General features: G+C 29.9%; 1 protein-coding gene and 1 non-coding gene across 4 annotated transcripts in view; both read right to left on the bottom strand.

Moving 5' to 3' along the window:
- Nucleotides 1–4,833: 4,833 nt before the first annotated feature.
- On the bottom strand, nucleotides 4,834–4,949 carry LOC124418590. The gene has a single exon (XR_006940089.1). It is a non-coding gene; the product is annotated as a U5 spliceosomal RNA (small nuclear RNA).
- Nucleotides 4,950–11,112: 6,163 nt separating this feature from the next.
- Nucleotides 11,113–25,697, bottom strand: part of LOC111678548 (tubulin monoglutamylase TTLL4) — a 64,923-nt gene continuing 50,338 nt past the window's right edge. For 2 of the 3 annotated variants that reach the window (XM_023439935.2, XM_046948741.1), the window contains 2 exons: nucleotides 16,324–16,586; nucleotides 11,113–11,464 (listed from right to left, as the gene is read on the bottom strand). In XM_023439935.2, the coding sequence (XP_023295703.2) occupies nucleotides 16,359–16,586 (228 nt within the window). In that variant the 3' untranslated portion in view covers nucleotides 11,113–11,464; nucleotides 16,324–16,358. Of the gene's footprint in view, nucleotides 11,465–16,323; nucleotides 16,587–25,697 lie in introns of those variants that run through there. The other variant, XM_023439936.2, reaches the window with a different exon arrangement.

Below are 25,697 nucleotides of genomic sequence, written 5' to 3' on the forward strand. Positions count from 1 at the left end.
TAAATATAAAACTTTTGTTTTATTAATTCATTAATCATATGAATTAAAGTTTGGTGGAGAATTTTTTAAAAATCAATTAATTTGAAAAAAATCAATTAATTGTGAAAAAAATCAAATTATTAATCGATTACACGCAACGTTAAAGGAATACTAAATCTTTAAAAATGTGTTGAGCATTTATAAAAAATTTCACTTTACTGTCATAATTGAACAAACAAAGTGTTTCATAAATTGCCAAGAAACTTGAATATTATATTAAAATTTATTAATTCATTAATTGTATAAATTAAAAATTTAATAAAAATTAAAATTTGTATTCATTTATTATTTGATCAATAAATGAATACAAATTTTAATTTTTATTAAACGGTTTGGTGGAGAATTTATAAAAATCAATTAAGTAGATAATTAATACAATCAAATTATTAATCGATTACACACAAAATCAAAGGAATACTTTACCTTTAACAATGCGTTCAGCATTTACAAATAAGTATATCACTTTATAGTCACATTTGAACATACATATAATTAATTGTCAAGAAACAGAATATTATATGTCTAAAATTTTATTGACTATTTAAGGCCGGTTTTCTTACTCCTCAGTTAAACTAGGCTTAACTTGCTGTTAGAATAAACTCGGAACAAATTTAGGCGGACTTTAACCGATGATTGTGTTTTTCACTTTTAGACTTAAGTTCAGTTAACTTTGTTAGTATTGCCAACTTTTCACTCAAAAACATAAACAATGAACAGCTGTTTTTTGCAAACAATACTTTTGTAAAATTGAAAATTTTGGAAAGATGTTTAATAAACATTTAAAACAATAATAAATAAAACAAATCAAAAAATTGCAATTTACTTAAAATATGAAGTTTTTGTTCTTCCGAAATCATTATTTTATTGTTTTTGTTAATTATGTTTTCTCACTTATAACTTGAGTTTAATTGGCCAATTACACTCAGTTAAACTAAGATAATAAGTAACTTTATTGATAACTGAAAAACACGAAACATCTATTAAACCCGGTTTAACCAAAGAATGAAAATTATCTCTATCAGTAAAACCCGCCCTAAAAATCATAAATATTCCTAGCATCAAAATAAAATATACAAAAAAAACTAAAATAGAAAAGTTTGACAATACAATTAAAATATTGTTTAAATTTAAATTTTAGAAAGAAAAAACGTGTTAAACGTGTACTTGTTTTACTTAATTTTAATAAAGTATTCCATGACAGTTTACTCAGTTATATTCTTCAACTAAACCAAAGTATAACAAGTAGTCCAACTGTTTGATAACAGTCTTTTTATATGTCTAATTAATGCGTTTAAAATAGCTGTTTAGCTCTTTATACATATACTTATAATATATAGTATATAGTATATTTTTAAAATAAAAATAGGTAATTTTATTCTGCATCCACATTTCAATTTCTATTAAAAGTAGACTTGTTACGTTTGCGTACTAAGCTAACGATAGTAAACTTAGATTTAAAACATTTGGATAAATAAGACTTATACACAGACACAGCGCTATCGGTCCTGAACTGCCGGTCAAATCTGGACATTTTGGACATACAGGGTTTTATTTAAATGCGTGAGACTTTTCACCTATTGGACCTAGCAAATTTTTCGAAATCGATATTTTGAGTTGGGTCATTTGATATGAAATTGTCCATACATAGGTATACGGACATCACCACGTGCTAAAAGACAAAAAAAAATGTGTATCATTTTCTTCCAAAGCAATGCATTTTTTTAAAGATTTGAGCCCTATAAAACTAAAATCTTTAAAACATTTGATTTTTTAAACAAATGAAGCATGGATGCTTCATTTGTTTTAAACAAATGAGCATCTATTCATAAGAAAGTAAATTGAAAAATATAAATTTTTCGCTAAAATAGATAGTTTTAAAAGCACGATTTTTAAATACTATTTATTTTTTTGGGTAAAAATATTAGCAATTTAATGTATTTTTCTTTAATTCTAATTGCACCAAATTTGCAGAATGCACAGTGGGGCAGAATGGAAATTTTTTGGAAATAAATCTGGCGTTTCTAAGTGGCTGATCCGATCGGATAAAATTTGGCGTGAGCGTAGCCAAGGAGTATTCGAGTTTAAGTTTTGAAGATGAACCCCGCAGATGCCCCAGGGACGGAGCTGTGGCGGCTCAAAGTAGGGTACCTACGACATGTAAAATTTTTAAACTTGTGCCATTTTTTTGTTTTTCACCCAAATACAAAGATTTTATATTTTCTGAAAGCGCTCGACGAGATCTTGAAAAAACATGCTTGGACATACTACTTATCTCTTATAATATCCGAGTTATAGGCATTTAAAAATTATTGTTACTTAGACAACAAAATTTCCAATAATATACAAAAATTTCAGATCAATATCATTTACAGATCCTTGATATGCCTGTTTTGTCTACTTTTCTACTATATGTAGTTTTTATATAATTTGAAATGTCTTCAATTCTTTCTGGCCCTTTTGAAGATATACTCCATAAAACGGAACTCAACTCTTCGTACTTTAATGTAATCTTCATTGTAGATTTATTAAATATGGTACTTAAAATCTGAGAAGTTTATTTATATACCTATTCTTGTCATTTCCGATACAGGTATTCCAAAGTAAAAAATTACGAACTGTCTACCTATTAACATTTTGGACTATATTACTATAACCTGTAATTCAGTCATTGATATTTCTTATTAGTGAATGAATCGAAATTATCATTACCTGTATATTTTTACCTACATGATCATAAACGAAACAGAACGAAATGATCTGTCGAAAAAATTTGGTAAAAAATAGTTATAAATTTCTGAAAATTTAAGCATAATAGAACCTTTCAATTATAAGAATAAGCAAACAAATAGAAAATAGGTAAATATAAGATTTAAACATGTTCTGTCATATTTAATATTGAAATATGAAAAATATGAAATTAAAGGATATAAGTTTAAATGAACATATTTTTGAATGTAATTGAGATATTGGCTTAAAATTTTTTGTAAAGAGTCGAGAATTTCCATATCTAACTAAAAAAGATATTAAGGGATAAATATGGACTAAATTTTGATATAAATCATAGTTTTAGAAATTTAACAAATATGTAATATATGACAAAATCTTTATTTATGAACAAAACTCAATGAAATCTTCAACGCTTGTTAAATTTGTCATTTTAAATAAGAAAATGATAATGAAAATCCCAAAAATGGGATTTTTACATTTTTGCCTATAGGGTCCACATTTCTTTCAGGGCTGGGAAAATACTTTTGGAGTAAATAGAAAACATATTGAGGTTTCCAAAACTGCTTTCAGTTTTCTGATCCCAGCTTTGGGATTTTAGAACATGTCGCCCAAAGTTGAAGTTTTGATAAAAAATAGGTCATATTCGGACGGACGCAGTGGCAACATTTTCAAAAAATAGGACAAGTTTTTTACGCCAAAGCGTTCTGTGTAAAGATACCTTTTTGAAAACTATAAAATTGTTATATGTTCTTAAAGAAAATTTTATTTTATTAATAAAAGAGTTAAGACACATTTTGGGCAAAAAAACGGCAAAAATCTAAAATTTTTTGAATTTTTAAATTAAAGATATTGATCTGAAATTTTTTGTATATTATTGGAAATTTTATTGTCTAACTTACAAGAAAGTCCATTTGGTCCAAAATTACGCCCGGTATTCAAAAAAAGGCGGACCAAGGTATGGTAAATTTTGTATCACAAAATTTTTAAATGTCTATAACTCGGATTTTATAAGAAATAAGTAGTATGTCCAAGCATGTTTTTTCAAGATCTCGTCGAGCGCTTTCAGAAAATATTTGAGTGATAAACAAAAAAATGGCACGAGTTTAAAAATTTTACATGTCGTAGGTATCCTACTTTGAGCCACCACAGCTCCGTCCCTGGGGCATCTGCGGGGTTCATCTTCAAAACTCGAATACTCCTTGGCTACGCTCACGCCAAATTTTATCCCGATCGGATCAGCCGTTTAGAAATGCCAGATTTATTTCCAAAAAATTTCCATTCTGCCCCACTGTGGAATGTATTAGTAGAAGAACAAAAATAAACACAGTTGTTCAAAAGATACTAAATAAAAAATGTATTATTTGGACGTTATTCCTTGTGTGTTATTAATGAAATTTTATATGGCAGTGAATGAAAATATTAGTTATTTATTTTTTGAAAAGATATTTTATATCAAAACATATTATAAACACGTCTTTTTGTTATTTTTTTTTTGTTGAATTAAAAAAAGTATGTAAATAAAATAAAATGTCAAAGAATAAAAAATATATTTTTTTCGTTTGTAAAATATTTTCGGTGTTTTAAATAAATGAATAGTGTTGAAAAAAAAATAAAAAAAAAAAACATTAAGTTTAAGTGATAGAAAACTAATAAGTAATAATATCCTCGCAATTTTGCGAAGAAAATTTGATGTTTAGTGAGTGCGTTTAGTTCTCACAAGTTTGTTTTATTCTCTCAGAGCTCGTCTGTGTGAAGAGAATAAAAAATTTTCTTTGAAAATCCCTTCAGTTTCGGCTATATGTACTACTATATGGAAAAAAATATAAGCAAAATGATGTTTTGTTTAAAATATTTTTTTATGAAATAAGAAGGAATGATAAAAAAATTGTTTTAAATAAAAAAGGGAACAGACATATTTTTTCCGTTTTATTTATATTTATTTCATTTAATATCTTTCATTAACAATGACACAATAAAAATAAGGGAATAATGAGAGGATCGCCAAAGATCGTAATAAAAGTAACATATAATCTTAGTCTTAGAATTTAATAAGGGCCCAGTGTGGGTCTATGATTAATACTATGCAAAAATTTTATTTTAGACTCATTAGAGTGCTCCTCTCCACGGAAATCTTTAGTAAAAGGCGAAAGATTTATTCGACAACTGAAGAGAAGCCAGAGTATTAATGTTTCCACTATCAGCCAATTAACCCGTTTCTACGACACATTCGTAATTCGTTTTGACGTTTCATCGGCATGTTGATTTTTCATTCATTATTTTTTGGAATATTAGAGTGTGTGTATTCAAAAATACGTTTTTACATTATTTTAACAAATTAAGTTATATATTTTTTATTTATTTGCATCTTTTGTTTGTTTCCAACCAATTTAAACAATCTGCTGATTACGTTCCCACGACAATCGGTTCTTCGCACCGGAACGACTCGGAGTTAAACGAACAACGACCAAGGATTGTCAAACCAACCACACCAACTTTTTTCATATGTATTCTCTATTCTTCCCTCGTCTTCGCCTGACTTCAATAACTCAGATCCATACATCGAATACCAAGGGATAGCGGTTAGGTCAGGTGCTGCCGAAATTGAGCTATACAACATTTACATTCCGTAAGTCAACAGTTTACCTGCAGGTTATCACCCTAACATCAGAATTATGGGTAGTTGCACAAGCTCGCCAGACTTAGCAATTTGTAGTGCTGGTCTCTTGAACTATACGTACTGGCAACCTATATCTACTAGACATCTGCACGAGTGCGTAAAAAATGACTTACAATTCACTCGTTTATTATGTGAATACTGTCTGTAGTGCGGCCAAAGTTTGAAAAGCAGTTAATCATCTACACACAAAAACACATGTGTAAAAGCAAACAAATATAAAAGAAACAGAGACAATAGAGTTAAGAGTAAAAAACAAATCGGAATAATGTATGATTTGTTTCGAAATGTTTCGAGACAACTTATGAATGATTTTATAAAATTTTTGTTTATTTTAACAAACGCATTGTTACAAGAATAAAATATAATTAGTATAATTTAGAGTTTACTTTTAATTTACAAAATGCGAATAATCAATGGCTATAAAATATTTAAAAATTTGTTCACTCATATGTATTTCATAATTAGTAAAAAATTTGTAATAAATTGTAATTAAAAAAAACGATATCAACATGCATTGTTGAATGCTTTGAAACAACTAAATAAGATTTTTGTTTTTTTTACGCCCTTGTTAAGAGGTTTGTGTAGCGAAGGTACTATGGTTACAATGAATAAAGGCTGCTTGTACGTAAAAGTTCGAACTGATCACACTGATCACTCGTAGATTTGTAGATGTTTTTGCTGCCATTAAGATGTTTTTACCTAATTATATCAAACACTACACGACTCTCAACGAGCGAGACGAGTAATATTCCGTTTCTAAGTTAAGCAAGTTGTGTGTGATTATAACTCATTTGTTCGAACCTACACATCCTGCACATGCTTGTTTAATATTTTAACAATAGTGTACGTGTATTTTGATACTATGCAGTACTGTGAATTTAAGAACAAGTATACCTATGCGATTTTTAATATCTACCCATAATTATTAAGCTTGACAAACTGACGGACTTTATTGTCTCTGAACGCCGAACATATAAAAATCAACAAGTAAGAGTGTTATATTCGGCTATGCCGAATCTTATATACCCACAATCAAATCTCGTTTCACTCGAATAAAACTTACTTATGTCGAATTTCATTTATATACACGTATTTTTAGGCCAATTATAAGCGTTAAAGTAATTTTCTGAAGGAAACCTTATATGGGCGGTAGGGTCTATCATGGACCCATCCTCATAAAATTTTTTATATAGATTTTCAATTATGGACTGATCCTAATAAAATTTTGCACAGTGATTATAAGAAACTTATGTCGAAATTTTTCGCTATATTCGAATTTTTAAACAAGTTGTAACTGTTAAAGCTGCTTTTCGAGGAACCACTTGTATGAACCACCCGATATCAGGCTTGTGAATTACATGTGTTGACGGCAGTCATTTGTGGAGTTTAGGAACAAGAGATTTTAGATATCGTAGAATTAAACAGGGAGTACCCCAAGGTGGAGTCTTTTCCCTGATCCTGTTTAATTACTGCATGTCTAAAATCCCGACACCCCCGGACGGCGCCCAAATAATATCTTACACCGGCAATAGTATTGATGACCTTTGCGGTTTCATAAACAGTTACCTATGTGATCTTTCCATTCGAGGAATTAAAAAATATCGCCAATCCTCAGCAACTCTCTTTACCACTTGGACTAAGGAAGTATGGCTAGAAATGGACGTGAAAATCGATGACGAACAAATTCCGAGGGTAAATCATTCCCAAAATACATGGTGTCACATTAGATAGCCTCCTTATGTCCTCCGCGCACACCACTACAATCAGCAACAAGATGCGAAATAGAAACAAGGTACTCAAGTCTCTAGCCGGCAGCAAACCAAACTATTGGCCGGTCATCCAAAGATTTTGGGGGTCACCTTTGACAGCCTGTTTACTTCCTCAGCTCATGCCACTGCAATTACGCACAAATTGCGAAGTAGAAACAAGGTCCTCAAAGCGCTAAACAATGAATGGAAATCGATTTGGGGAATATACATCTGAAATTTCTAAATTACTTGTATCTCTGTATCCATGGAGGGAACTAACACCAACAGTACACAAAGTATTGTGTCATGGTCAAATAATAATTGAATCGAATATTCTTCCACTTGGAGAGTTAACAGAAGAAGCCCAGGAAGCGAGGAATCGATGCTCCAGACAATCACAGAATGAAGATATTTTTAATAGTTTACTTCTATCTTCCGATCCTGTTCTTTCAACTATGCGAAAAAGATGGATTTGTTATGAAACTCTATATCTCAAAACGAGGAAGATTTAAAGGACTTATATTACCTTCTGGATATGTATACCGATATGATTATTGTACATACAATGTTATAGTCTTTAATAAAATAATTAACTAAATAATTTTTAAAAATTGTCCAAATATTTTATTCAACACCAAATGTATGTTCTGTCATACTTAATGCTAAAATATGAAAAAGATGAAATTAAAAGACACAGGTTTAAATGAACATATTATTTAATGTAATTGAGATATTGGCTTGAAATTTTTTGTAAAGGGTCGAGAATTTCCATATCTAACCAAAAAAAGATATTAAGGGATAAATATGGACTAAATTGTTGTAGCTATCTGCGACCCTATTCAAATTTTGATATAAATCATAGTTTTAGAAATTTAACAAATATGTTATATATGACAAAATCTTCATTTATGAACAAAACTCAATGAAATCTTCAACGCTTGTTAAATTTGTCATTTCAAATAAGAAAATGCAAAAAAAAAAATTGAAAAGGTCAAAGGACATCCCGCAATTCCCAAAAATAGGAATGAAAATCCCAAAAATGGGATTTTTTACATTTTTGCCCATAGGGTCCACATTTCTTTCAGGGCTGGGAAAATACTTATGGAGTAAATAGAAAACATATTGAGGTTTCCAAAACTGCTTTCAGTTTTCTGATCCCAGCTTTGGGATTTTAAAACATGTCGCCCAAAGTTGAAGTTTTGATAAAAAATAGGTCATATTCGGAAGGACGCAGTGGTAACATTTTCAAAAAATAGGACAAATTTTTTACGCCAAAGCGTTCTGCGTAAAGATACCTTTTAGAAAACTATTTGCAAAAAAACGGCAAAAAACTAAAATTTTTTGAATTTTTAAATTAAAAAACGTATATTTTTGGATCTGTAAATGATATTGATCTGAAATTTTTTGTATATTATTGGAAATTTTGTTGTTCCAAAATTTGGTCCAAAATTACGCCCGGTATTCAAAAAAAAGGCGGACCAAGGTATGGTAAATTTTGTATCACAAAATTTTTAAATGCCTATAATTCGGATATTATAAGAGATAAGTAGCATGTTTTTTCAAGATCTCGTCGAGCGCTTTCAGAAAATATAAAAATCTTTGTATTTGGGTGAAAAACAAAAAAAGGCACAAGTTTAAAAATTTTACATGTCGTAGGTACCCTACTTTGAGCCGCCACAGCTCCGTCCCTGGGGCATCTGCGGGGATCATCTTCAAAACTCGAATACTCCTTCGCTACGCTCACGCCAAATTTTATCCCGATCGGATCAGCCGTTTAGAAATGCCAGATTTATTTCCAAAAGATTTCCATTCTGCCCCACTGTGCATTCTCACCAGTTAGGTCTTATCAGGCACTTAGGTCCTTGACAATTAGTTTCGCCTATATACTACTATATGTTTTTTTCTTTAAACCTTAAAAAATGGTTTGTCAACAGTCTCATAAGTTTAATTCGTCGCTCGCTCTTCTTGCGTGAATTACCGACAGAGGTTCCAATTGTAATTCAGCTGTAATTGTCATTATTGCCTTAAAAATACGAGTATATCGATGAAATTCTATACAGACATGAAGATCGGTTCTTATTTTCCCCTCCCTTCCATATAAGGTCCCTTCAGAAAAAGTGCAGCAATGAAATTCAACATAAACAATATTAATGCGAACAAAAATCTTATAAGGAAGATTTTAATTTACGGTTTGACGGTAAACGCCCTAACTATATTATGCATACACTAGTTTAAGTCAGCTTAAGCAACAGTGGGAATACATATAAAACTTATGTGACAGACTATTATGTACTTAAGAGCTTCGTAAAATATTATTTGTTGAAGCAAAAGCGACGTTAACCGCATATTCTTACGGAATCAGGAAAAATAAAATTTATTTCATATGTAATATGTAAATGGGGCTTAATTGTTTTAAATGCATTAGAGTATTCAAACGATTAATCGTCGTTCGGTTAATCGATTAATTTTTGACGATTAATCGTTCGAATAAATGAAAATTGTCATTTTTCAAATAACGAATAAACCGAATAATTTCTATCAATTAACCGATTAAGAAAAACTCACTATTTAGCAGTAAAATTACTATATATTTTCTACAAAATTTAATATTTTTATAATAAATTTAATTTTCTTAATTTCTTAATCATTTTTCTGTAATAAAGAAAATTTATTTGATGATTTTTGAAAAGAAATCATGGAAATAATATATCGCCTTTTTTGTACGGCCAGTTTTTTAAGTCCATATTTCTAATAAGTTTTTCAGCAACAGTTATAGTTGAACTAGTGTTCAAAGGAACTTATGAATTCTAGAACTCGTTGAAAATCATAAAAACAGTAATTTCTTTATATAGAAAAGCATTTCACATAAACAGAAATAATTTCTAGTATTTGATAAAAAAGTAAACATAGAATTGAAGTGAGAGAAGTGAAAATAATATTTTTGTTTATAACCCGTGCAAAAGTTATTTTCAAACATAAAAAATCTATGCGTGCTGGAAACTGTGGACAATTAGTATTAACACTGTGTACTCAATTTTTCATAATCAGCTCTTATGCTCCAGTAAAAGGACTTTAAAGTTTAAAATAAATCCGATTTCAAAAGATGGAATTCCAAATTTATATTAAAAACTTGGTATTAATATTAATTTCAAATGAAGCTGAGTTCCTCTGCTTCGAAATAATATAATTTATTTCAAATCATCAAGATCATCAAGAAAGAATTGGAAATCTTAAAGAAAATTTGTCACGAAAAAGTAGTTAAAAGTTTTTGAGTCGAAAATGAAACCTTTTAAAATTTAACTTCTTTTTCGTTTTATCTCTAAGTGAGACAGGTAAATACCAATAATATGAGACAGGTTGATACCAATATTAGCATTATAAAATGCATATACATAAATATTTTAAATATTCGTTTGTAGTCCTTTAAACTTTAAAATCCTTTTGTAAGGACATAAAAATCGGAGTACGCAATTCTATAAGTGGAATCTATTTTCACATGCTTATCAACTTTTCCATGTGTGAATGCTTTTTTCAAAATTGTTAGAGGGTGTAATATGATGATGATTGTAAAAAGCAATAGTAACATCCAGTTTCCTTTTATTCGAATAACCGAATAATTTTTAGTTATCCGATTATAAACCGGCTAACGTAAAACCTCAAATAATTATTTGTCGAATAAACCGAATAAGACAAAAACCCGAATAATTGAATACCCTAAAATGCACCTAAGTATATTATAGCCACCTAAAATTTTCGTCGGTATTGACATTATTGACTTAAGCTAGCTTATGCACATTATAGTTGGGCCTTTACTTGATTGTTATACGTTTGGAGTTTCATTTTACTTTTTCATTAGACTTTACATATTTAAAATGCGATTGTGTGAAGGGGCCTTTAACTGAACAAAATAAAAACAACAGATTTACATTTGTATATTAGTTACAATTTTACTAAAATTTTTATTAAAACAATTTACATTCCAATTTGTTTACTATTTATAAAATATTTCAAGTTCAATTTAAACATTTGCCTCAATAACAATAGACTTCTACATTTTGGAAAAAAATAAAAATTAACTTACGAATGAGTATATTGTCATATTTAATAGATCTTAACATTTTGGAGGGAACAAAGCATCTCTTACGACTATTTGTACATAATAGAAAAAGAGTAACATCTATTAAATATTTATAAGACGACTTTAAAGGAATATATTAAGATCTTTTTGGTCAGTCTGAATTTTGAGAACACATTAATTTACATAGTAGTAGCACTGAAAATAAGAAAGAAAATTGTGAATTAATTATAATATGAACATATCGGATTTATTTAATTTTTATACTTTAGATTATTATAGATATTTATAGATTATTCGAATAAATATGTAAAAAAAGAAACATTTACAAAATAAAGAAAGACGTGCTTGTAATATATTTTAAGATAAAATATATTTTCCTAAAAATTAATTAACTGATATTTTCATTCACTAGTTTATAAAATCCCATTTATAACACACAAAAAATAACGTCCAAAAAAATAAATTTTTTATATAGTACCTTTTGAACTTCTACTAATAAATTCTCACCCGGAAGTCTTTGACAGGGGACTTAGGTCGCCTATATACTACGAAATGAAAAACATGACAAAAAAAATTAAACAACAACATAGGATATACATTAGGGTGTCCCGATGAACAGTCTTTTTAAGAATCTCATTTGGGAATACCTCTCAATATATGGGTATAACATAAAGTGAAAAGTAATGGTTTGTCATGCAAATTGCTTCCAGGTTCAAGGGGCCATATTTTATTTCGGATTTTGACATTATTTTCGTTGTTTTTTACGAACGAATTCATGTTCCAAAAACCAAAATATAAAGGTCTTTTGTTGTCACTCACGTGAAAATTTATTTTTATGTTAAAAAAACGTAAAACCATTTTCGTTCGTTATTTTTATGAAGGTAGACACATTTTCATTTACGAAAAACAGGCTGTAAATGTACTGAACACTAGAAAAATAAAATAATTATTTTGAAAGTGGTCTCAGTTCACTACTATCGACTAATTATCCTAACCTCAGTATAATATTCAATCTTTGGTTGGGAAGGAACTAAGACATTTTCAAAAAAATATTTTTTATTTTTCTCGTATTTTTTACCAAAATTTTGTTCATTGCACACCCGAATATACATACATATGTTCTGTATTATGCACATTAGCTAACAAATACCTTTAAAATAATACATCCCTATTCTGCATTTTGATTATGTTTACGCAAAAGATTTTTAATTACACATGTCGTTAACTGAAATCCAAAAGGACGTAATAACACAGAAACAAAATAGGAAATAAAATTAAAACATTAGTGTTAAGTACCGACAAAAATTGGTAGTATCATTTAGATTTCTATAAAACTAAGTTTTGTCGACATTTTTGTTGACATAATAAAAGATTTAACATAATTATAAGCGCAATGGCCTTATAAGGGGGATACGGTTGTATGGGGCTTAATCAGATTCAGAAAGTACTTCTGAGCTGAATGCTCGCATTATTTAAAATAATAAACGTTTTCATATTTATCATGTGTAATTATTATCCAACTCCAACACAGAAAAAAACTTAATCCAATTCTTAAAAATTTTAGAATTTGTTCATATGTAAGTAAACGTATTTTTTTAACACTTATGTTTTAATTTTATTTCCTATTTTGTTTCTGTGTTATTACGCCCTTTTGAAATGTTAAAAAAACAGGACAATCGGTTCTTCGCACCGGAACGACTCGGAGTTCAACGAACAACGACCAAGGATTGTCAACCCAGCCACACCGACTTAACACGTTTCGCTGCTACAACAACAACAACCAATTTTTTTAAGGTCGGATGTCATCTGATCCTAGCACCCATACAAACTCCCCTTCACAAAATGACCTGAAGGTCAAAATTTACTTATAAAAACTAATAACACGATTAAATTCTACATAACTTTAAAATAAACGTAAATTCCTCTACCAACATTGATAAGGATAGACCCATATTTACCCCTACTCCCCTATGAGCCCTGAATAAAGTTAAAAAATATATTAAACAAATTCAGTTTGTCATAGGAGGCATGTTCTTTTTATTTGATTCCAAATTCACTACATCTGTAGTCATTTTTAGGAAGCAATTTTTATGTTCTGTTTTAATTTCACTTAAATAATATTAACATAAATAAATAAATTATACGCATTTATCAATCAACTCCAAACTAAAATGGGTTTAATTAAAAAAAATTCAGTTCAAAAAAAATTACCTTCAATTTTAAACAAAATTGAATTCGCTTCTTTGGAAGTAAATAAACATCACTTCCGCAGAAGGTAAACAAATTCACTTAGTGCTGCTTTTAAAGTAGTGATAAATGTTATTCATTTGGAAGTACTTCGTTTTATTTTTGCTAGGTAGCTATGAATGTCACATTTTAAAAAATCTTCGCCTATTCCTAGAAAATTTGTCCTTAGATCTCTAACAACAACAAGAAGATATATCTTAAATTGTGTGAAATTACTACACCTACAAGCTAGTGGTCTGCAATTTTAGACATACATTCGTTTTGGTTATACCGAATTATGCCGAAATGTATCAAAACATTAACTTATTTTATAACATTAACAAAATACGAAGCATTTTACTTCAGTTTTATCGATTTTTTAAACATGTTTCAATTTCCTCAAATACAATATATTATATACCCCAAAAACAATAAACGTTTGAAAACAAGTGTTTACGCTTTCCAAACTTTTTGCACTTTATAAGCTGCATGTTACATACCATGCGTCATTTTTATCTTTCTTTTAATGTTTATTAACACTATACGGAGACAGAAATAATAATCGTTAAACAAGCGAAACGAATCCATTTTTTTAATTGAAGGTATATTTTTTGTACATAAATTTTTTGAATTAAACTAATTTTATTTTGGAGGAAAACAGTTTTTATTTATTTTGTATCTCTGCACACATGTCAGACATAACACACACACACAAACAAATATAAACTGTAGCAGAAAGAAATATTAACCGTTGTACTGTAATACCACCGTCAAACTGTATTACCACCCTCAAATAAATATCAGAGCTGTATTACCAACATATTACTTATCTCCTTGTTCTTGTTATACCCACTTACCTTCATGAGAACAGAATAGCATGCAAACATACAAAAAAATACACAGCTAAATAAAACCAAATACATCTCCACACGCACATGTACATCATTCACAGTGTTGTTGTTGCTTTTTTAACAAAGCATGAAAAAAGTGGCTTTTTTTGATGAAATTTTCAGAGGTTGTCTCGGATTTTTGCCCATATCTCCGTTATTTATAGACCGATTTTGCTGATTTTAAATAGCGATCTTCTCGAAAGCATGTCTTAATGAATTATTGAAGATTCGGATCTCGCCGATATCTGGGGACCTATAAAAACTGATTTCAACAGACGGGCAGACAGACAGACGGACATGGCTTAATCGACTCCGCTATCTATAGGGATCCAGAATAAATATACTTTATAGGGTCGGAAAATTATATTATAGAAATGAATGACAAACTTATATATACCCTTCTTACGAAGGTGAAGGTACAATTACAAGAATCGGATGATATATGTTTGGTGCTATACATTTAAGGGGAAAAATATGCGTTTTTAGTTTTTCATTTCGTGATCCTGTGTTCTTTCAAAAGTATATTTTTCAAAAAATATTTTAAAATACTTTTACAATCAAACAATGTCAAATTTGGTGTCAAGCTAACATAAAGAGTTGGGAAATATTTCGTATTATTTTTATTTTATACTGTTAGGATGAAAATCTGTCAAAAATGTCTTTTAAAATTATTTTCCTTAAAAATCTATTAAAATTTTCAATATTATTTTTGTTTTATACATCTTTTGATCCTGACAGAATAAACTTTAAATAACATAAAATATTTTACAACTCTTTTTGTTAGCTTGACATCAAATTTGGCATTGTTTGATCAGTAGAAGTATTTTTAAATATTTTTTTAAAAATGTACTTCTTAAAACTTTAAGTCCTTTGAAAAACTAACAAAGCAGTTTTTATCCATTAAATTTATAGTTTCAGACTATATCTTCCGGTTCGTTATGTGTATGTTAATATTATTTAAGTCAAATTAGTTGTATTCTATAATACCACAATTTCACTTCCTAATAACATAAAAAAAACATAAAAACTACTTGCCGAGAATTACTTCAGATGTAGTGAATTTGGAAACAAATAAAAAGGACATCCCTCCTATGACATGTCTGTGTTAAAATCAAATTTTCTTCATGTCTTTTTCTAGTACATGGAGTAAATTCTACTGGAAGTTTTTTTTTAGGGAAGTATAAAATTATCCATGTAGAGTCCGAATTAAGTGAGAACATATAAAGGGAGACTTTCTGGCACTTTTTCTATTTACAAGTGGTATTTTTTAATTTTTTGTAATAAAATGCATACAGATTAACACATCATGGTGATGGTGATGGTATATGCCCTTCAGTACGAAAAGTGCCAATAGTTCATATTTAATAAATTTTCGCATGAAGTTTATACAAATAAATTACAAATAAATTAAATGTTTTAAAAATAACACTTTGATAGTCACAGGTAGTGCTTAAAATAACCAGCAGCATAAAAAATAATGAATATAAAAAATGTTACAAAAACTACATGCTATCCAAAACAACAATTAGATCTTTATTTGAACAATAGATCAGTAGCTCAGTGGTAAGAGCATTTATGTTTCGTATAATATGATGAAATGTGAAATACAGGAAAAATTCGAATACTTTTGTGTGGAAATTTTATGGACTTCCTTTAAAAAAAGTTATTTAATTTATGTAAATTTAGATTTTTCAAGTTATAAAAATTGTGATTTGAAACCTAAGGATTGCCTAGATAATATAACAAATGTATTTATTTATTTTACATACAAAAAATATTATTAAATTTAGTTTCTTTCCATAGAATACCTAAATTCGAATACTTATGAGAGACTACAGTGTCTCTAAAATATATCTTAAATATCTAATATTTATGCATATCACTATCCAAGTTTAAAATTAAATAATTGTACGGTTTTGATATGGATTTGTGACTTACCTCAGAAGTAGCATGTTTACAGTAATTTGCTGGCATTATATCTCATTTGTAACTTCCTCTTCCGTCATTTCATCCTCTTCGCTTTTATTATGTTCGAATAGCAGGTCATTGCATTTGGTATTGTTTGATGAAATCATATTGTTGATGTGGGCAATTTGTATTTTACGCCGCAATTCTCTCCATTTATTGCTAGAAGCTGCTATCGTAAGAGCTGATCTGGTGTGTCGATTTTTCATCATCGCTCGAGTCCTATAGTTTAGGGGCTAAATTAGTATGTGACAATTGAAGAGCAGTTATGTGTTGGAAGTAAGGATGTAGGATTGTGGAGATATTTGGTAGGGCAGGGAAATGACGGGTGGATTTTAGATAAGGATGAAATAATAATAAAAAAGAATCCAATAACAATTAATTAATCTATTCTACAATAAAAAACAAAATATTAACTTAAATTAACCATCGAAAACTATCAAACAATAACGTTTTTTATATTAGAACTAGTATGTTTTTCAAATAAAAGAAAAAACTTGCAAACCATTTTATAGAGAATTAAAAATGTTCAGGGATTTTAAATGTTCTCTTGTTATGAAAAGTACAATAAAGTAAATAAAAATAAAGTAAATAAATTTAGTTTAATATGTAATAAATAATCAAGCTCACAACTACATCCAAAAAAGGTCTCAAAAATGTACTACTTTGTACATTTTATTTCCTTTAAAAATGTTTAAATATTTTATTCATTATTTGCAATTTATATTGTTGTTAGTGGATTTTGTATGAATATAATGTATCGTTTTGTGCAAATTCGAATTTTGCGTTTTTCTTTTTCGAAACGAATTATTAGCATAAAGCGAGGTTTGAGTGGAATGGGTAGCAATTCAACTCTTGATATAACAATTAAAATTTTTGAATTATTAATTACTTTAATAGGATAAATGTCATAATAATTGTTTTTAAAAAACAATAGTCTAATAAAATGTCTTCATAGTTTAGAAGATGTATTTTATTTTAAAAAATCTGTCAGTGCGTCTCAATGTGGGTGTATGTATGTATGTATGTATGTATGTATGTATGTATGTATGTATGTATGTATGTATGTACACGTTATCTAGAAACAATACATAAGTATAGCGTTTTTTCCAAATATTTGGTGTAAAGTTGTTCCCACGTGCCTAAAAGGATTAATTTTGCTTTATACAAAAAAATCCAGTCAGTTTTATTAAATATTGCTGACAAAGAAATTATATTTCGATATGGTACAATGAGAATTCCCTTTGATCTTTACAGTTTATGGGTTACGATAGTCCGATTTGAATTAGACTTCGGATATATGTATATGAATTTTATATTTTTTTTTATTTAGGTATGTAAAGTTGATAACACTGAAATGACAACCCTGTTTTTATTATTTTTGTTTTGTAATTAATTTTTTTTTAATGGTCAACGATTAGATGCGTTGTCATTGAGAGTCGGTCAATTGTTATGTACAGAATACGCAATGACAATACCGTTTTAATTTTGTATTTTTGTTAATCGTTTAATTTCTACTTAAATGGAATAAACATAACTCTATTTTAGGCGAATGTAGGCGGATTATTAACTCATCTTTGAATTTATATGTTTGTTAATTTTTGAAATATGAAAAAATAATTTTCATGCCTAAAATAAAATGTATATGAAATAGATAAAATATTTGTGCGTCCATTACACTATTCAACAAAATCAATTTTTTTTCAAAATTACAAGGTCCGACCTATAAATTTTGATAGAGGAGACTCAAAAACAAGACACGTTTATCGGTGTTTTAAAAGTTTACATCTGAGTTTCATTTGAGGCGGCGTTAAAATTGTCCAACTCTGGCACATTCTTATTGTTAATCGGCATAAGAAACCATGTGACCCTATATATTACGGAGAACATTTTTGTTGGTTTGGTTAAAATTTCCTAAAACTTTTATCGTTAATCGGCATAAGAAACCATGTGACCCTTACATTTTAGGTATAAACGGAGAACTTATTTATTGAACATGTTAACCCTCTAACTTCTCAAGATATGTTCTTTTGCTCTACGTTTAGAATAAGATCAAACACCATTAAAACCGTCATTTTATAGGTTAAAATGTTCGACAAAAATATTCTCCGTAAAATTTTATTATAAGTCTCTGTCAACTTGCGGTGCACATACTGTTTGAGTGATTTACTTAAAAAACAACCAAAAATAAAAATTTTTGTATGATTTGTTTTGGCAAAAATGCCTAATTGCTTGGAAACATTTTATTTGTTTTGCTACATCTATGGTAAACATACTATACCGGAATATAAAATTAATTTTTTCAATAGTAAAGTTGAAGACATTTATAAAATGTATTTTGAGCTAGAATTTTTTTTCGGATGAACTGTGGACTCCGAAGCACTGCTGTCGCATTTGTTATAATGGGTTAATTTTGTGGTCCAAAGGTTATTAATTTGTTTTGTTGTTTTTAAACTAAAGTTTTATTTTTGAACTCTCGATTCAATGCAGTTTTGAGGCTACGTGCTATGTGTGCCATAATAGTCCTATATTAAAGTTGAATAGATATAGGCGAAAAAGTTTTGTAAAAGTTTGTATGCACTTGGGATAGCAGTCGAAGGGCTCAGTTAATGTTGAAGCATTTTTTTCATGCAAATTTTTGGTACTAAAATTAAATTTTAAATAAACACGAAATTATCACTAAGCTCTCTTTTGTTGTGTCTTATATCTGACCTTCTGCTTAAATTTTCCATTTTGGCGGGACATTTTAACCCCTTAAAACTTGGGCCTTGTAATTTTTTTTTTTGTACAGTGATATTTATCATAGGTTATGGGCCTCGCGAAAAGAATTGAATACAAAGTAATATAAATGTAAACGAATTAGAAAAAGTAGTAAAATAAATGAGTTATTCTGGCTTAAAAATAGGACCATTGTGTAACTTTGACACATTGAAAATTCAAGTGGAAGCCTTACTGATAAAAATTATGAATGGAAATACGTAAATGGAAGTTTTTTAAAACCATTGTCATCCAGAAACTGTAAGTTTGTGGGAATCCGAAGATGCAAAAGCCAAATCAGACCTAATTCTATTAATTTCAACCAATGAGTTGATGGCTTTAACTTGAAGCAAATGAAAAACTACAGAACATCCTAAGATGTGTGAGATAAATTACATGGTATTTATCAATCAAAAGCACCCGCAAGAAAGGCAGTGCCACTAAAGAATTTAATATTACTCAAAATAAAAAATGGTGATGACATAAGAGACCATATACAATTTTTTGGGCACCGTTAATAAAATAAATGAACTAGAATTAGAAATTTTTGATGTCTTACTAATGATTTTAGAATTGCAATCAAATTGATGGCAATACGAATTAAAGATTTACATTTTAAAGCAACCCAAGAATCCACAATACAAGAAAACTTAGCAAACAAACCCAAAAGCCATTCAGAAGGTCAAACTCAATATCGACCAAATTATTAGAACTTACTACATACTGTCGTTTGCGGCCTTATGATAGTAAATTCCATTGGTGGTTCAACATATTTTTTAACCTTAATTGATGACAAATCCAGATGGTGCGAAACATACTTTCTTAAGAAAAAGAGTTAAGTATTTGCAAAACTTAAAGAATTTAAGAATATGGTGGAGAATATTACAAATTTGAATATCAAGCCAATCCGATATAATAATGGAACAGAATGCAAGAACGAATTTAAATTTTTTTTAGATCAAGGTATAAAACATCAATTTACTGTTGAATACACACCACAACAAAATGGTGTGGCCGAAACAAACAATCGTACACTGGTTGAAATGGCCAGATGATACAATAAGGTCTAAGTCCAGGTTTCTGGGCTGAAGCTGTACTGACTGCAAATCACTTTCGAAACAGATGTCCCTCAAGAAGTTTAAATGCTAGGAAGAAATTTAACCATGAATTATTTTGAAATATTGATACTACAGCTTATATGCTCATAAAATCTAAAACCGAAATCGAAGAAATTTTTGTTGGAATATGGAATGTAGAAGACAGAAACATCGTTTGTGGAAGAGATGTAAATTTGAGTAATACATATCAACGAGAAAATAAATATAAAGATTTTTTCAAAATAAATTAAATGATGAAGACAAAGATGCTGTTGAATTGAAATTTACACCAAAGGAAAGATGAAATTTAATCAATTAACTCCAGAAGAACCAGAAGTATACAGGGAAAGTGAAATAAAAGAATTTTATTTGCTATTGTTGAAGATAACGAACATCAAAAGGCTTTAATGAAAAACAATACCTGGATAATAGTCAACTACCCAGAATATAAAAAGGTTTTGGATTACAAGTTGCTATTACGTGAAAAGTACAAAGCTATTTACTCAAATACCATGCATATATTATAATGAAACATTTGCCCCAGTTGCAATGGCTTTGTCTGTAAAATTGAAATTAGATATATACCAACTTGATTTTGTTACAGTATACTTAAACAGTAGAAATGAAAAACAAATCTATATGAAATACCAAATGAAATTGAAGAATTTTTGTTGATTATAAAGGCAAATCTTACTTGTTAAAGAAAGCATTATATAGACTTAAATAGTCTGGAAGACAATGATACAAACATTTAGATGAAAACTTAATCTATTGAAATTTAAGCAGTTGAATTCAGATAATTGCATCTAAATGTTAAAACAAGAAAAAGACATCACATTATTGGCTATATACAATGCCGGTAAAAATAGCCTTCTATTGAGTATTCCCGTCCGGGACTTTATATTTCATTTCTTAGAATCTCCTTGGAGAAATGAAATATAAAAGCCCATAGGGTTGCGGATAGTGGAGCACTCTATTATATAAGGAGTGAGATCGAAAAATTCTTAACACACGTTTTTCATTACATTTGTCAACCAAAGTATTATTTGATTTTTTTTTTTGATCTAGTTACCTTTGAAAAACATGTCAGTTATTATGTGTAATGTCAATTATATTAATTTTTTGTTAATCTGATTAAAATGAGTGATCAGAAAAAAGTGCGTACTGAAATTATTAAATATTTTCAACTAAACCCAACTTGGTCTTACAAAAAGTTGGCCAAGCATACAAAGGTCTGCCGTCAAACTGTTTCCAATGTTATTAAACAGTACCGGGAGAACTTGTCAGTTGATAGAAAACCTGGTTCAGGTAGAAGGAATGGTCCACATGATGTTTCTAAAGCCAAAAAAATAGAACGCATTTTCAAAAGAGCTCCCAACACATCCGGTAGGAAAGCAGCTCGGTTAGCTCAGTGCTCGGACTATTTGGTACGAAAAGTTAAAGCTAATGCAGGTTTAAAAACATACAAGGCTCAAAAAGTTCCTGACAGGAACGCTGCTAAAAATTTAGAGACCAAAAACAGAGCACGGAAATTGAAGTCAAGTTTTATAAAAAAATATTCTTGCTGCATAATGGATGACGATACGTATGTTCTGGCAGATTTTTCGCAACTTCCAGGTCAAAAGTTTTATGTTGCTGATGATCGAGGGAATGTTGAAGAAAAGTTTAGGACCCAAAAGCAGACAAAATTTCCCAGAAAGTTCTTGGTATGGCAAGCAATATGCAGTTGCGGCAAAAGAAGCCAATCATTTGTTACAACGGGCTCTATAAATACGGAAATTTACATCAAGGAATGTTTACAAAAAAGGCTGCTTCCATTCATAAGACTTTATAATGTGTCCACTTATTTTTGGCCTGACTTGGCATCCTGTCACTATGGTAAACAAGCCCTTGAGTGGTACAAGAACAATAATGTGGTATTTGTACCAAGAGAGGCAAATCCTCCAAACTGCCCGGAGCTAAGGCCAGTGGAGAGATATTGGGCTCTTGTTAAAAGAGAATTGAAGAGTACAAAAAAAGGTGTCCAAAAGTGTGGTAGATTTTAAACGGAGATGGACTACATGTTCATGCAAAGTGACAGAAAGCACTATAAAAACATTAATGGAAGGGTTTCCGAAAAGGGCTCAAAATTTCATCACTAGTGATTAAAACTATAAAAATATTTTTTTTTTGTAAATTATAATAATAATTTGAATCAAATAAAAAAAATAAAGCTGTAAGTTTAGTGGTTTCTTTTTTATAAACATATATGTATGTTAAGAATTTTTCGATCTCACTCCTTAGTTTGATGAGAAACTGCGAACAGTAAGCAGTGGCGGACAATTAACGGATTGAAGAAGAGGGTCTCAGACGTTTGGGAACACACGGACTTGGCACCTTAAGGAACGATAACGGTGAATGCTTGGTGTATTTTTGTGCACGTCAATGTCTATATATCGGTGGAACTAAGTTCCCTCACAGGGATATTCATAAATATACATGGGAGTCACCCGACGGTCAAACGCGGAATCAAATCACATTATAATAAATAAACTATTTGTTGGATGCTTATTGGATGTGAAAACTCGCCGAGGTGCAAAAATTTTTAGCGATCACCAATTATTAGTTGGGATCTTTAAACTTCGGCCAGCACAACATGTCGAATTTTTCTAATCTATATACTCTTCTTGCCTACAACAACGTATTTGTAGAACGCCTTCAATCGAATATGGAGTACCATTGGCAGGATATAGCCCAAATATGCATGGACAGCGCCAAATCCGTTCTGGGTGTCAGAAGGCGAAAATATGGACCATGGTTGAGCAGACCATGATGTGAACAGATTAAGTCCCGTAGACGAATTAAACACAAAGTTGACCGTGCCAAATCTAGGGACGAAAAACTAGCGCTCAAAGCCGATTATAGAGCCGCCGATCGTAGAGTCAAGATCATGGTCAAAGTGGTTTAGGAAAATTTTTACGATAATATCTCCAACAATATCGAGAAGGCCGCAAATACTGGTAACTCACGAGATGTGTACAATAATATAAGATACCTGAATGGCAGACAATCCAGGACAACGGCTAAGATAAAAGATGATAATGATCATATTACCATTGACCAACAACTTAACAGATGGCAGCGTTTCTTCTCGTCCACTCCTACTACCATTTGATCAGCTCCAGATATCCTTGTAGTATCTAGGCAACGCCAGATACGGGAAATATTCACCTTATGATCCTCAAAAATTTAAAGAACGGAAATCCGCCGGCGCCGACAACATCCCCACCGAGCTATTAATGTATGGAGCCGTTCCAACAGCGCAATCGCTTACGCCGGTAATGCGAAGGGTATGGGTCACTAACACGATACCCAATTCTTGAAAGGAAGGAGTAGTTATAACAATACACAAAAAGGCGACCTACAAGGTTATGTCGCTATTAATTCTTGGTAGGATCAGCCCAGTTATTGAACCATTGTTACGTAAGGAGCAAGCTGGTTTTAGAACGAACCGTTAGTCCGTTTAAATGGACATGAGAGCCAACCTTTCCAAACAACCTGTGGCGTAAAACAGGGCTGTGTTCTGTCACCTACACTTTTCCTGATTCTACTTGATTCTGTTATGAGACAAACTAATATCTAATCCCCCGTGGTATTCACTGAATTTTAAATGAATATCTCCACGATATAGATTATGCGGATGATTTATGCTTACTGACCCATCGTTTCTCCGATATCGAGGATAAACTCCAAAAACTCACTATTAAAGCCGCAGCAGTAGGTATCGGCTCAACGAACACATCTCCACTCACATTATATTAAAAGGTTATCTAGGACGTCGAATCCTTTTGTTACGTCGGATGTATTCTAGACAAAGATGGGGGCTCTGAGAACGATATAAACAATCGGATAAATAAGACGAGAGTGGCTTTCAACAGTTTATATAAGTTATGGCGTTTTAGACATAACTAGAAGGACGAAAATACGCCTATAAAACTGTAGTGTCCTGGGGTACAATACAACATCAAATGGCCAGACTACCAATTGGATGACAAACGAACAGCAAAACATGCCGAAATAAGACAAATACTGAACTGTTCAAATAAAATGATTCGAAACGCCCTTGTATACACAAAAAAATCGATGTTGTCTTATACTGAAGAGGATGTTGCCTTATACTGAAGAGGAAATGCCTTTATTATGGGTCTTTCAACAAGACAAAGACCATTCCATTAATATTATGAAGTGGCCGGCTCAGTCGCCAGACCTGAAAATTATTGGGCTGACGTTAAAAGTTAAGAAGTAAAACCTACTAACAACGAAAAGCTATGAAAAGTAATTAAGGAGACGTGGGAAAAAAATTACGAAGAAATGATGTGAGGTCTTAGACAATTCAATGCCAAATTGAAGTGCTGCGGTTATTGCCAACAAAGCCCATGCAACAATATATTAAAAACTTCAATTTATTTAGTTTTAAGATTTATTTTATATTCATTCATTAAAAAAGAATAAACAAGTTGAAATCAAGTTGAAAGTCTAATAATGGCCATAGTGCTATTTTCCCCGGCACTGTTTGTGGAAGATTCAATAGTAGCAACAAATAGTAAGTAAAAATGGGAGGAACTAAAATAGAAACACGATGAAAAAAACTAAGGAATACATGTCGCTCTGTGAATCCAGAAAAGAAGCAATACATTTAAAAGTCTTTCAATTTATATATTTGTTAATTTGTGAAATATGAACAGATTATTTTTATTACTAAAATAAAATTTACATAAAATATTTGTGCGCCCGTTATATTTATCATAGTGACTCTTCCTTAACATATTATAGAATATTTATTATTCTTTATTATTATACGCTTTTCATAATTGAAAGTAAATGTAGAAAAACTGTCTTAAAGAATAAATTGAAATAAAAATATAAAAGGAGATGAAAACCACGAAATGAAAAGCATGCAAAATTTAACGCAAAAGTTAATTTAATCAAAATTGTTATACAACTAAGGCACTTACTTTTAATTTTGTCATTAAAATACAGTTACGTTTCAACATTTAAATTTGTAGTGTGTGGTATGTGTTTTGTATGTATGTTTATAAATACCATACATATGTATATTATAAATGTAAATAATAATATTTATTATAACTTTTATTTATTTATTAATTGTGTTCCTGGCATAAGAGAGTATTACCGATGCATTTTATTTAGACTTATAAATATACGTAACATAAATAAATATTAATTATTGTTTATTTTGCTTTTAATTTTTTAATTAATAAATTTGACTAAAAACATTTTGAAATAAATTTACTATCTACTATAATCTTAATTATTTAATGGTGGTCCTTTTTAGAAAAGTTTTGATCATGCAATTTTTCTACTATTATAATAAATAGTTAATAAATAATTTGATTTATTAGCAGAATTACCACTTAAATATTACATACATATGTATGTATTCAATGGTATACAAATTAAATTTTTCATAATTAAAAAAATTATTTCACACTT

The sequence above is a fragment of the Lucilia cuprina genome, chromosome 2 (genome assembly GCF_022045245.1).
Source record: "Lucilia cuprina isolate Lc7/37 chromosome 2, ASM2204524v1, whole genome shotgun sequence".
In the NCBI taxonomy this organism is placed as follows: Eukaryota; Metazoa; Arthropoda; class Insecta; order Diptera; family Calliphoridae; genus Lucilia; species Lucilia cuprina.